The 12,530-nt window shown below is 44.7% G+C and overlaps 1 protein-coding gene across 4 annotated transcripts in view; it reads left to right on the top strand.

The window, feature by feature from the left end:
• Nucleotides 1-12,530, top strand: part of YIPF5 (Yip1 domain family member 5) — a 325,038-nt gene that overhangs the window by 304,743 nt on the left and 7,765 nt on the right. Inside the window, exons 1-2 of one of the 4 annotated variants that reach the window (XM_060240538.1) lie at nucleotides 8,584-8,810; nucleotides 11,316-11,426. In XM_060240538.1, coding sequence (XP_060096521.1) covers nucleotides 11,326-11,426 — 101 coding nt within the window. In that variant the 5' untranslated portion in view covers nucleotides 8,584-8,810; nucleotides 11,316-11,325. Of the gene's footprint in view, nucleotides 1-8,583; nucleotides 9,159-11,315; nucleotides 11,427-12,530 lie in introns of those variants that run through there. The other 3 variants (XM_060240537.1, XM_060240539.1, XM_060240541.1) reach the window with 3 other exon arrangements.

Here is a 12,530-nt window from a genome sequence, read left to right as displayed (position 1 = left end):
CTGTGATCCCTTTCTGGCCCTGGGGAGGCTGCTGCACAGCACAGCTGGACCCCATGATCCTTGCTGGCCAGCCAGGCCCCAGGGAGGCTGCCACATGGCTCGGTTCGGCCCAGCAATACCCAAGGGTCACACCAAATGACCTCGAGGGCCGTATATGGCCCTTGGGATGGAGGTTCCCCACCCCTGCTGTGGAGCATCATACCCTGCCAAGATTGCCTCCCTCCTCAACCTTCCCTTCTCAAAGCTCCACCCCCAAATTTCCAGGAATTCCCCAACCTGGAGCTGGGAGCTTTCCCTAAAGGGGAAGTGATCTCTGTAGTTGTGAGACCTATTATGATTCTGAGATCTCCAGGCTCCACCTTCAGGTTGGCAACCCTAGAAGGACAGAAGAAAGCAGGAAAAGGGGAGAGGCTACTGGGACTATTATGATAGGGGGAAAGGAAGTAGTGGGGAAATGAGATGCCTCCCACAAGTCCTTGCAGGTTCCCATGTGTTTTCCATAATATTCACTCATCCTGAAAGTGTCAATACACAGATGCTGAAGTTCCAAAACAAAGTTTTACAATAAATGTAATATTTCATCAATGGACAAAATGTGTGGCTCCAGACAAAGTACTATTATATCGTTATCGACAGGCTGGCGTATAAAAAGGAACAAGAGACAGGTGATTTGATTTCACTAGATACATAAATCCTGGCAAGCAGGAATTCAAAACTCATCTTTTGACAGACAAAGGAAGATTTAAACATAACAGTAAAACCAAGTAAGACATATTGATCAAAGGATACCTTGCAATACCCATCATCTTCTATAATAAAAGACTCGGTCCGTCCATCAGTGTATCTGTGGCAGCCATAACTCATCCACAAATAAAGGTACATGCCTCAAAATTGGCTTGAGTATGATCACGGGAGTTGCAGTGACAAACATGAAAGCAATTGGAACATTCTGGCCCATGCAATTCCCAGACACCCCCCCCCCCTCCACATCTCCCTACTTTTTGCATTGGAAGCAATGGTCTGTGGTGGACACAACGTAACCAAAACTAAAGCTAAGAGCTTCATGATTCACCCCTGGCTTTAAGATAATCATGGGATGATTCTGGATGATGATGGGAGTTGCTGTGTCTAGAATATCCTCACCCAGGTGATCTGTTATCAGATGGCCTTGGGCCAGTCTGACACACTCGTCTTAATGTATTTCACAAACATATGAACATATGAAGCTGCCTTATACTGAATCAGACCTTTGGTCCATCAAAGTCAGTATTGTCTTCTCAGACTGGCAGCGGCTCTCCAGGGTCTCAAGCTGAGGTTTTTCACACCTATTTGCCTGGACCCTTTTTTGGAGATGCCAGGGATTGAACCTGGGACCTTCTGCTTCCCAAGCAGATGCTCTACCACTGAGCCACCGTCCCTCCCCAAAGTAGTAGTTGTGAGAATAAAACAACAAAGTAGTAGTTGTGAGAATAAAACAGAGGACAGGAGACTAGTATAAACTACTTTGGGTCCACATTGGGGAGAAAGGAACGGCATAAATGAATTAAATCTGTAATAATAAAGGGATGGATCTCTTGATTTGCAAAACTCTTAACTCTGCACACAGGCAACTTTCCTTTCTTTCAGGCTCCTTTGATCCAATGAAAAGGAAAAGCCGCTCTGAGACTCTGAGATTTAGAGTGAAGGGTGGGATACAAATCCAATATTTCTTGAGCAATGAAAAAGGAGCCTTTGTTTCTTTAAGGAAAATATGGTGGAGAGATACTTGGCCACATTCAGTGTAATCCTTGGATCTCTACCCACCAACTGATAAGGGACTATGTTATCTTTTGATAAGGTAGAAGGTCATTTTGTTAAAATAGGGGCAATCCATAACTCATGACAGAGATTATAATAAAGGCATTCCAGTATCATGTGGGGCAAAGAGTCAGCCTTTTCCAGGCCACATTAGCAAAGCCTGTACAAATAGGGCAGATTACATTATCTCCCACATAGGGCAGCTGAAGGAGCAGCATTCAAACATACTAGCATAAATTCTGTACAGTAACAAGGGACTGTTAGAAATTTTATATAGGCTGGGGTGGTTAGTGATGGAGAAATGCATCCCCCCCAAAAGAAAAAATGGGTCGAGCATGCTCTGCAAGCTCATTTGAGTCCAGTGGCACCTTTAATTCAACCTTATTCAAGGTATGAGCTTTGGTGTGCATGCACACTGCCTCAGATACCTATTCATCTGAGGAAGTGTGTGTGCAACGTAAGAAAGATGCTACTGGACTCAAACTTTGTTCAGGCCAACAAGGCTGCCCACCTGGATCTATCTCTGAGCTCATGTAACTGAACTAAAGTGATCTCGATCCTTTATACGTTTCTTAATAGTTAATAGTAAAGATTGACTTTTCCCAAAGCTCAATATGTCATCCTTTTCTAGGCCAGATTAAATAATTTCTTGTCTATTTCTTGCATCCAGTGACAATAGAGCTAGTCTTGATTGAGCTCATATAGGAAACCAACCTCCTTTGAGGAGAAAATGACCTTTATCCTGTGTTTAAATGCATGCAGCCATGCTTTGGCATCAATAGATGATGATGAAGAAGAAGATATTGGATTTATATCCCGCCCTCCACTCCGAAGAGTCTCAGAGCGGCTCACAATCTCCTTTACCTTCCTCCCCCACAAGACACCCTGTGAGGTGGGTAAGGCTGGAGAGGGCTCTCACACCAGCTGCCCTTTCAAGGACAACCTCTGCCAGAGCTATGGCTTACCCAAGGCCATAACAGCAGGTGCGAGTGGAGGAGTGGGGAATCAAACCCGGTTCTCCCAGATAAGAGTCTGCACACTTAACCACTACACCAAACAATAGAGCCCTGGCCCAATTCTTATCTTAAAGGTATGCCAGCTGCACATCTTGGAGTTCCACTAATATGCCACAAAAAAGGCAAAGAAAATGATCTTAGCTGGCAATCCCATTTTAAATTTGTAACAAGATTAAACCCTTTGTGGTAGTGACTGAGAGCTAGCTTGGTGTAGTGGTTAAGTGTGCAGACTCTTATCTGGGAGAACTGGGTTTGATTCCCTACTCCTCCACTTGTACCTGCTGGAATGGCCTTGGGGTCAGCCATAGCTCTTGCAGTTGTCCTTGAAAGGGAAGCTTCTGAGAGAGTTCTCTCAGCCCCACCTACCTCACAGGGTGTCTGTTGTGGAGGAGGAAGGAAAAGGAGATTGTGAGCCGCTCTGAGACTCTGAGATTCAGAGTGAGGGGTGGGATATAATTCCAATATCTTCTTATTCTTCTGTATTCTCACTAATGCAGACAATCCACATGAAGGCTCCATGGAGGAGTTGTGAGTAATTTACAAATTGAACACACGCAACCCCCCTGGAATATATTGACCTCCCTTACAGAAAAATAAGTGTTCAGTCACTGCCACTGTTGTTTATGTGATCAGAAATGTGTATGTTTAATGGTGTTCTTGCCTGGCTGATTGGAGCCTGCAAGACTGAGCTCGGGGACTCAAGGAAGAGTCTGCTCACCGCTACTGAAGCCGCATCCGCTCCTCTACTCACTCCAGCGCTCAGGCAGTCCACGCAGAAGCATTGCAAGTCGCCTATCTAAGGGACTATGTCTGTTAGACTTGCGAACTTGGGGGGGAGGGATGTTGTAGATGTGATCAGAAATGTGTATGATTAATGGTGTTCTTGCCTGGCTCATTGGAGCCTGCAGGACTGAGCTTCGGGACTCGGAAGCAATGGGACAGTAGGATCCAAATCCCTGCTGCCCTGCTCCAATCACGGGACTTCTGCTGGTTTGAATGGTCCAATAGAATGCTAATGCGGCAACCTTGAGTGTATATAAGTTGGCCCTGTTGGCCCAGTCTCAGAGTGCAGCCCTATACTATGCTGGGCTGAATAAAAAGAGCTATGTTCACTACTACCTTGTCTCTTCGTTGCACTGAACCCCACTATATTACAGGCACAAAGGGTTTAATCCAAGCTTGTCCAACCTGCGGTCCAAGGGCCACATCCAGCCCAGGATGGCTTTGAATGCGGCCCCAACACAAACCCATAAACTTTCTTAAAACAGCACCTGGAACTGTGTGCTTCAGTGGCAGCAGATCCTGGGACTGAGGCGACATCTGATTGCTTTTTCCTTCTGCTTGATTTCCCACGCCCTACCACCAAAAAGGGCACCAGAGCTGACTCAGAGCATGTGTGTGTGAGTGCTCTTCCTTTGCTCCTGGGTGCTCTTCGGTTCTTCTTTCTTCCTACTGCGGCGCCTCTGGATCTCCCATCCAGGACAAAGAACTTGTGGTGGGGCTTGCTGGTTCTTGTTTGCTTCTGGGAGGCACCATATTGGCACATTTTCTCATGTTAATGCTTTTTTTTCCTTTTATTGTTGGGGTGGGTGACTGAGGTAGCCCGGTGGTCTGCTGCTGGCTACTGCCTAGTGCCTTCCCCAGGCTAGACCTTTCGCAGTCTTACTCCTGGCTTAGTGCATTGCCTGGCCTGGTTCCTGTTTCAGCTCTGGGCCACCTGCAGCAGGACTTGGAAGCAGAAAGGACATTAAGGCCCTGTGTTTCTGGGAGGGATGGGATGATTCCCCCCCCTTCGTTGTGTTTTATTGTGGGCCACTAGTTTTATGTTGCCCTCTTTTCTTCTGGCGGGCACCATATTGGCACAATTTCTGATGTTATGCTTTCTTTTTTTCTTTTATAGTTGGGGTGGGTGACTGAGGTAGCTAGTTCTATGTTGCCCTCTTTTCTTTTACTTTTATAATAAATAATGAAGTTTTATTACCTAGATATGTACATTTTCTATATCAGTGATCGCAAATTTGGGACCTGCTTGACGACTTTTAAAAACCCTCCAAATGGGGCGGTGCATAATTAGGATTATTACGCAAGAGCTTTTCTGCTTATATGTGGTGGCGGATATAATGAAAATTATGCATGGACTTTTTTAGCTCATCATCGGCTGTCATTAGTGTTTGTGTGTTTTATGCGCAGCCCAAAACAATTTTTCTTCCTCCAGTGTAGCCCAGAGAAGCCAAAAGGTTGGTTATGCATGGACCTTTTGTAGCTCATCATCAGCTATCATTAGTGTTTGTGTGTTTTATGTGTGGCCCAAAACAATTTTTCTTCCTCCAATGTGGCCCAGGGAAGTCAAAAGGTTGGACACCGCTGGACTTTAATCCACAGGGCAGACTAAATGCTAAGAAATTGGTCTTACAGTAGCTTTCCTCTTTTCTCCAGGGTCAGGGACAAAGGGTGGTGATAGGGGAGAAACTATCTCGACAACACCCACTTACATGCGAAGCGCCACAAGGGGCAGTTCTCTCCCCAATGTTGTTTAACATCTACATGCCCTTGCCCAGATTGCCTGGAGATGGGCTGAGATGCCATTAGTACGCTTATTTGTTGGTGGGAGGTTGGTCTGACTGCACCCTGGAAAATCTGGCCTAGGTTTTACAAGCCATGGCAGGGTGGCTCAGGCTGAGTTGACTGAAATTGAATCTGACGAAGACGGAGGTCCTGTATCTAAATTGTGGCAGTCCGCGAGTGGAGATTCCAGTACCAACTTTCGATGGGGCATTGTTTACATTGGTGCCAAAGGTTAAGAGCTTAGAGGTGCTCCTGGATCCCTCTTTAACAATGGAGGCCCAGGTAGCAGCCACCGCCAAATTGGCCTTTTATTATCTCTGGCTGATAAGGCAGTTGGTTCCCTTCCTCAAGCACAATGACTTAGCGACAGTGATCTGTCCTATGGTCACCTCAAGACTGGATTACTGTACTGCCTTGGGGCTCAAACCTGGAAGCCACAACTGGCGCAGAACATATGAACATATGAAGCTGCCTTATACTGAGTCAGACCCTTGGTCCATCAAAGTCTGTATTGTCTTCTCAGACTGGCAGCAGCTCTCCAGGGTCTCAAGCTGAGGTTTTTCACACCTATTTGCCTGGACCCTTTTTTGGAGATGCCGGGGATTGAACTTGGGACCTTCTGCTTTCCAAGCAGATGCTCTACCACTAAGCCACCGTCCCTCCCCAAATGCTGCAGCCAGGTTGTTACTGGGGCTTCCCTTGTTGGAGCACATTCAGCCTGTGCTGAAAGCACTGCATCATATACTGGATTCATTACAAGGTGCTGGATCTTACCTTTAAAGCCCTATATGGCCAGGGACCTGTCTACCTTTGGAACCGCCTTTCCCCATGTGTTTCCCAGACAGTACTATGATCAGGGTCCCAAAACCTGCTCTCAATCCCTGGCCTTAAGGAGGCCAGGCTCAAGATGTTTTCAATGTCCTACATTTGTCTCTGTTTTAAATTGATTTTATGTAATATTTTATGGATATGTAAGTCGCCCTGAGCCTGTTTCGGCAGGGAGGGTGGGATACAGGTAAAAAAATAAATCAATCAATCTTGTTACAAATTTTTAATGGATTGACAGTTAAGATTAGAATCAGAAAGTGCACCCATGTATGGAAATTTATTCTAATTGAGCACCATCAGTTCTCTAGACTAGACCAAAGGAATAATTTTCTTGGCCTTAAAATATAGCGTAACTATTGACTTTGAATGATTGATCTGAGTTCTTCAGATATGCAATATTTTGAAAAACAACTGGTGGTCTCTGGCCCAAGAGACATCTGGCTGGTTCCAACCAGATGGAATAACACCTGTGCCCTGAGGGACTTAATGCAGTTCTGTGGGGTCTGTAAGGCAGAGGTGTTCTGCCAGGCATTTGGTTGAGGACAGTGATGGTTCCATTTGACTGGCACTCCTGTCTTTCATCTGCCCTTGAATGGCTGGCACTCTTTTCTTTGCCTCCCTCATGAAGCAGTTGTACAACTGAAGTTTAGCACCATCCAAATAGTTTAACTAATGTCCCAACTGCTTTTAAGTACTGTATTTATTGCTTTTAAAAACGAAATTATGTATGAAGTTTGTTTCACTGCTGTACACAGCCTTGAGCCCTGTCCACAAGGGAGCACAATCTAGAAACTGAATTTCATAAATGAAAAAGACTTTGTTTAGGCTGCTCAAAAGTAAGAGTTGGAAGAAAACTATTTATTTTAGTTACTTATGACAGTATAATCAGTGTTGAACCTAACAAATCTTAGCAACCTGTCACAACCAGGTTCACTCTCACCCTGAGAAAGAAGGGGGAGTAGCTAATGTGGCACAGGTTGGAGTATCCTGACCCTGAAAGAAAAACAGCAGCATGGTCTGGCACATTGCAGAGTATCATAACCCCAGGGAAACAGTGAGACCGATTTCGCACTCACCCTACGCTGCTCTGACTTTCCTCTTTTCAGCGCGGCGTCCTTCCAATTTCCCACTATCTGCCCTGGGGCTTCAGCCTGCATCACTGTTTTTGCACGGCAAAGAAAAACTGCTAAAAAACATTTTCTCTTTGCCGCGCAAAAACGGCAACAAAGGCTGAAGCCCCAGGACAGATAATGGGAAATCGGAAGGATGCCACGCTGAAAAGAGGAACGTCAGAGCGGTGTAGGGTGAGTGTGAAATCAGTCTGATACTAATGCAGAGCAGAAGCAAGAGCAAGACAAGTCTGTAGTTGTAGCTAAGGAGCAGACATAGAGACTGATAGCCAGTACTAGCTCCCTGTGGAAGCAAGGCTTCTTCTTCTATAGAGGTAGCCTTGGGATAAAGGGTCCCAGTTAAGGGAGGCAAGAATTGAAGTGGCCAAGGGGAGGGAGATAAAAGACTCAAGCAGGAGGAAGTGGTTGAGTGGTACAGCAAGGAAAGTAGAGCAGCCAGTAAGCCTGGGAGTCTTTGCATCTTGAAGGAACTACAATCTCAGTGACACCTGGAAGACAGTATGTCCAGATATACAACAGGTAGCACCTCCTGATAGTCCAGCCATCTCAATGCTCAGTTCTGCAAGAAGAGTGAAGCAGCCTGACACTGTGATTAAAAGAACCTCAGGAAGGGTCCAGGCCTAAAGCTGGCCTAGACTGTCTTCTTCTTGCTGGAGCATGCCTCTTAATGGCATGAATTTGCCAATATATGTGAATGAGTAGTTAAATCACAGTAATTCCTATGTTTTTGTGCAAGAGATAGAGGAGGATAGATCATCTGATAGGTAGTAGCCCATAGCCCATAGCCCTACGATATTTTTAGCACTAATATTTTGCCTTTTTATTTCTACAGATAATTTTTTATTAATATTTATAATTTAATAATGTTAGTTATTATGATTCGCTACAAGATATGTGCAAATATATAAAATGGCTATTGTTATGTAGGCTGTTAAACTGAATTGTTACGTAAAATTCTACACCAAAATGTATAACATCTCAACTAATTAACTTACATGTTGCTAAATGCAGGTATTTTAATTGTCATTCTTCTAGTATGGTTTGCATGTCTGGGAGACCCATGTTCAAATCCACACTCGGCTATAAAGCTTCCTGGGAGACCTTAGCTACTCAGCCTGCCCTATCTCACGTTTACTAACCTCCTTAACCCTACCCCTCACTCCGTTCAGCTCTACGCATGCTCAGACGGCAAAAGAAGCACGGTCACCGGAGAAAGTTATTACACATGCGCGCTTCGCCTTTAGCCTGGGATAACTTCGGCGCATGCTCGATGGCGACCATAGAGATAAACCAACGAGAGGCTTAGGCCGGTGCGCGCATGTTCTGTAGTGTTTCTTGATCCGGAAGTGGTTTGCTGCGGGGAGTTGACACGTAGCGTCCGAGCAAGCCGAACGGTGGGGTTGTAGGGGTGCTACAGGGCTCGCGTCCGCGGACTACGCGGGGAAGTTAGGGTCTTGTTACGGAGGCGCTGCAGGTGGGTCACCGAGGGCGGGAGCCTCTGATTGTGGCGCGCGCTGCTTTTCTGTCTGCAGCGGCGTCCAGAACGTGGGCAGGGCGGGGAAGGCAAGGAAGAGAAGAGCCCCATGCAGCCTTTCCCAGCCCTGTCCTCGTTGGAAGGCTTCGTATTTTCCAGCCAGCTCTTCGTTGTGGCTTCTCTGGTTTTGGCAGGCCGTTTCATACGGGAAGGGTGTGTGGGTGTGGGTGTTGTTTCGCTGGTTGAAAAATGGGAGCGTTGAAAAGGTGGCAAATTGTGACACCCTCTTCCTTCCAACGCGCGCAGCCTTGTTGCTAGGGTCATATCTTAGCTGTCTGTTCATAAAAGGTGGGTGATTTGAAACAGCAGTATTCTGGCTGCTATGGTTTGAGCTGTGAAAGAACTAGTATGCGAGTACTATTAAAATAGGTAGTTTCTTTGATAAGTTATAGGTGACAAGTAAGTGTGGTCCTCAGCTGTCTCCAGGTTCTGGGCAGTAGGCCCTCAATAGGCCCTTGACATTTCATTTGTTTTGAGTTTGGCATGCCTATCTCTCTGTTCTCTTACTTAACGCATATGTATGAACTAATATTGGTTATGATCGGGATAGTGTCCTGCCCTGTACACTTTTTCTGGGAAGGTGAGCAATGAATGGATAAACTGTTCAGTGCAGTGATGGAATAATAGTTCTATGCTACCACTGGTTCTAGGCTATGGTTCTCAGCCACACCGGTATTCTACGATGTCCAAACAATTCATATAAAATAGTGTAAAATGTGTGTGTGTGTGTGGGGGGGGGTTCTTAGTGGTAAAGCACCTACTGGACATTCAGAAGTTCCTAGGATAAATTTCTAGCCTGTAGAGTTAAAAGGAGCTCAAATGGCTGGGTTGACACTCTAGAGCAGGGGTATCAAACATGCAGACCGGGGGCCGAATCAGGCCCCTACAGGGCTCCTTTCAGGCCCCTGAGCAACTGGCTGTCATCCGCTTCCTTCTCCCTCTCTCTGCTTCCTTCTGTGTCACAGGTTGCTTTGCAAGGCTTGCGCGATCGGACAGGAGCTACAGAGCAAAACCTCTATTTTCCCCATTGGCTGAGGCTCCTCCCTTGGGGAGGAAGGGGGGGGAGGGAGAGCTTGCTTCACCAGGCTCCCTCAATAGCACAGCAGAGCTACTGACCCAAACCTTTCTCCATCCCGGTCCCTTGGGGAAGGAAGAAAAGATCCAGAGCTTTCTTTGCCCAGTTCCCTGGATCCCATGGGAGGAAAATAAAGAAAGCACCCTTAAGATCAATGAGTGCTACCGTTTTAAGCATGTTTTTTTTAGGGTGTTTTTTTTAAAAAAAAATTTTAATTGTGTTTGTGTCTTATATAAACTTTGTGTCTCTGCTACCCAGGCCTCAGATTCAGCAGGAGCTCACAGGAGCACAGCTTTTGAACCTTTCTGAGGGTTCCCCTGCCGCCTCCCCATCTTCCTTGTCCATTGAATAGTAGGTGCAGCTGCGTAACAATCCCTGGATTAGGAGAGCGGGCAGCCAGCCACCAGGGGTTTTGCCACGCCCCCCAGCAGCCCTCATTAACCCCTGGAAAAGCCCGCACCACCCTTTTTCCTTTTCTTATGTGATTTTGGATGGTGGGTGTCTTGCTGGCCTTTTGACTGGAGGGGTGGCCCAGGAGAGCCCCAGGCGAGCAAGGCCTGCTTGGGCTGGTTGGATCTCTAGCCAGTCCAAGCAGGCCTCACTCACCTGGGGTTCTCCCTTCTTACATCGGGTTGCTTTTGGCTGGGAGGGGTGACACATGCTAATGAGCTCCACCACCTATTTTTCTACAAAATGATCCCTGCTGCTACCTCATCTTATATAGGTACACACGTGGCCCGGCCCAACATGGCCTGGCCCAACAAGATCTCATTTATGTCTGATCCGGCCCTCATAACAAATGAGTTTGACACCGCTGCTCTAGAGAGTCATACCTAGCCAGAATACTGCTGGATTATTTGCACCAGTGGTTGGAATCAGATATTTATCTGCATGTTAATGTACCTTTTTAATATTTCATTGAAGTTTTTTTTTTTCAAAAGGTTTGCCAAGCTGATTGTTTGTTCGTTATTTGATTGCAGACGTTGTGTTCTTCTTAGTACTTAATATGGGGTTTTTAAATGCATTGCATTTCTTTGGCTGCAAGAGTGTATGTTTTTGTGTGATCAGGGTTTTTTTTTTTAATACCTGTTCTGCTACATGGATTCTCTTCTTTAAATTTGGGTGGGCAGGGGTATTAATATGTAGTAGCAGAATGAAGTTTGAGTTTGAAGTTCATTAACGTTTTCCAAGGTGTAAGCTTTTGTGAGACAAAACTCACTTAATGTGCTGCTAGACACAAATTTTGTTCTTTTAAAAGTTGTTATGCCTTCCCTGAAGGGCCTTATATATAAACATTGACTTTTGACATGGAAAGAACAGTAGATGTTTCATCAGTACCATTCTATGTTAAACTGTCCTTCCCTTCACAGAAAGATTACAATGTCTGGGTTTGACAACTTGAATACAGACTTCTACCAAACAAGTTACAGCATTGACGATCAGTCACAGTCATATGACTATGGAGGAGGAACATACAGCAAGTAACTTGAGTTTTCAAATTGTTTTAATACCAGAATATATTATAGTATCTCCTTGGTTTCAGCGCTGGAATAGTTTTCATTTCTTATAATTACAGTGTATGCCAGTTTTTTTTTCTTGTAAATGCTTGGATGTAAAACAAACACACACAACTGTATACTTGTAAGCTGTGCTATCAGTCCAAAGAACCACAGAGTTGCTAATGCTTCTTATAAATAAATGTGCAAAAGCTCACACAATGCTTTGATAAAGTTCTAATGATAATATAATGATTATTGTTAGGTTTGGACAGGAGAATACTGAATTCAAACCCACACTTAGCCATGAAGTTCAATGAAGGGAATTTGAGCTTCTTACTGCCTCTCAATCCATCCTAATTTTTAGGGTTGTTGTGAGGATACCATAAAGAAAGTGAGAATGTCATCTGAGAAAAAGATTTTAAAAATCTGATGAATTATGCATCTGGTTGGGCAAGTTGTTATGCAACTTTTTAAATTTAGTTTCAATTTTTGTGTAATATTCTAACACATGGTATGAAATTGTGCTTTTATAAGTAGAAGATGTTTCTGCACACATAAGGACATATTTGGATCCAACTCGTATATTTCATATTAAAAGTACAGTGGGTTAGCCTTTCTTCCTGTTTGTGTGTCTATGTATTTATATGTTTTAGTTGTTTGAAGTGTGTGTTAACATTGTTTCCATTCTTCATTGTTGTGTGGAACGCTTAAAGGAAAAGTGGCAAACAATGTTTTTTTTTAAAAAATACATACAATAATGTTCATTTTATATTTAACTGTAGTGGCTATTTGAATTAAAGTGTTCATTTAGCCTATCTAATACATACTTCACAATTTTAGTTGAGCATATGCAAAGAGCTCACATGTGTACTGCTAACTTGGTGTCGTGGTTAAGAGTGGCAGATTCTAATCTGGAGAACTGGGTTTGATTCCTCATTCCTCCATGTGAAGCCAATTGGGTGACCATTGGTCATTCACAGTTTTGTCAGAACTCTTTCAACCCCACCCACCTCACAGAATGTCTGTTAAAGTGCTTGTAAGCCATTCCAAGGCTTCTTTGGGTAGTGAAGAGTGGGGGATAAAACC

The sequence above is a fragment of the Heteronotia binoei genome, chromosome 5, assembly GCF_032191835.1.
Source record: "Heteronotia binoei isolate CCM8104 ecotype False Entrance Well chromosome 5, APGP_CSIRO_Hbin_v1, whole genome shotgun sequence".
NCBI classification, from domain to species: Eukaryota; Metazoa; Chordata; class Lepidosauria; order Squamata; family Gekkonidae; genus Heteronotia; species Heteronotia binoei.
Note: the sequence above shows the minus strand (reverse complement) of the source record. Positions and strands in the feature narration are given on the sequence as shown.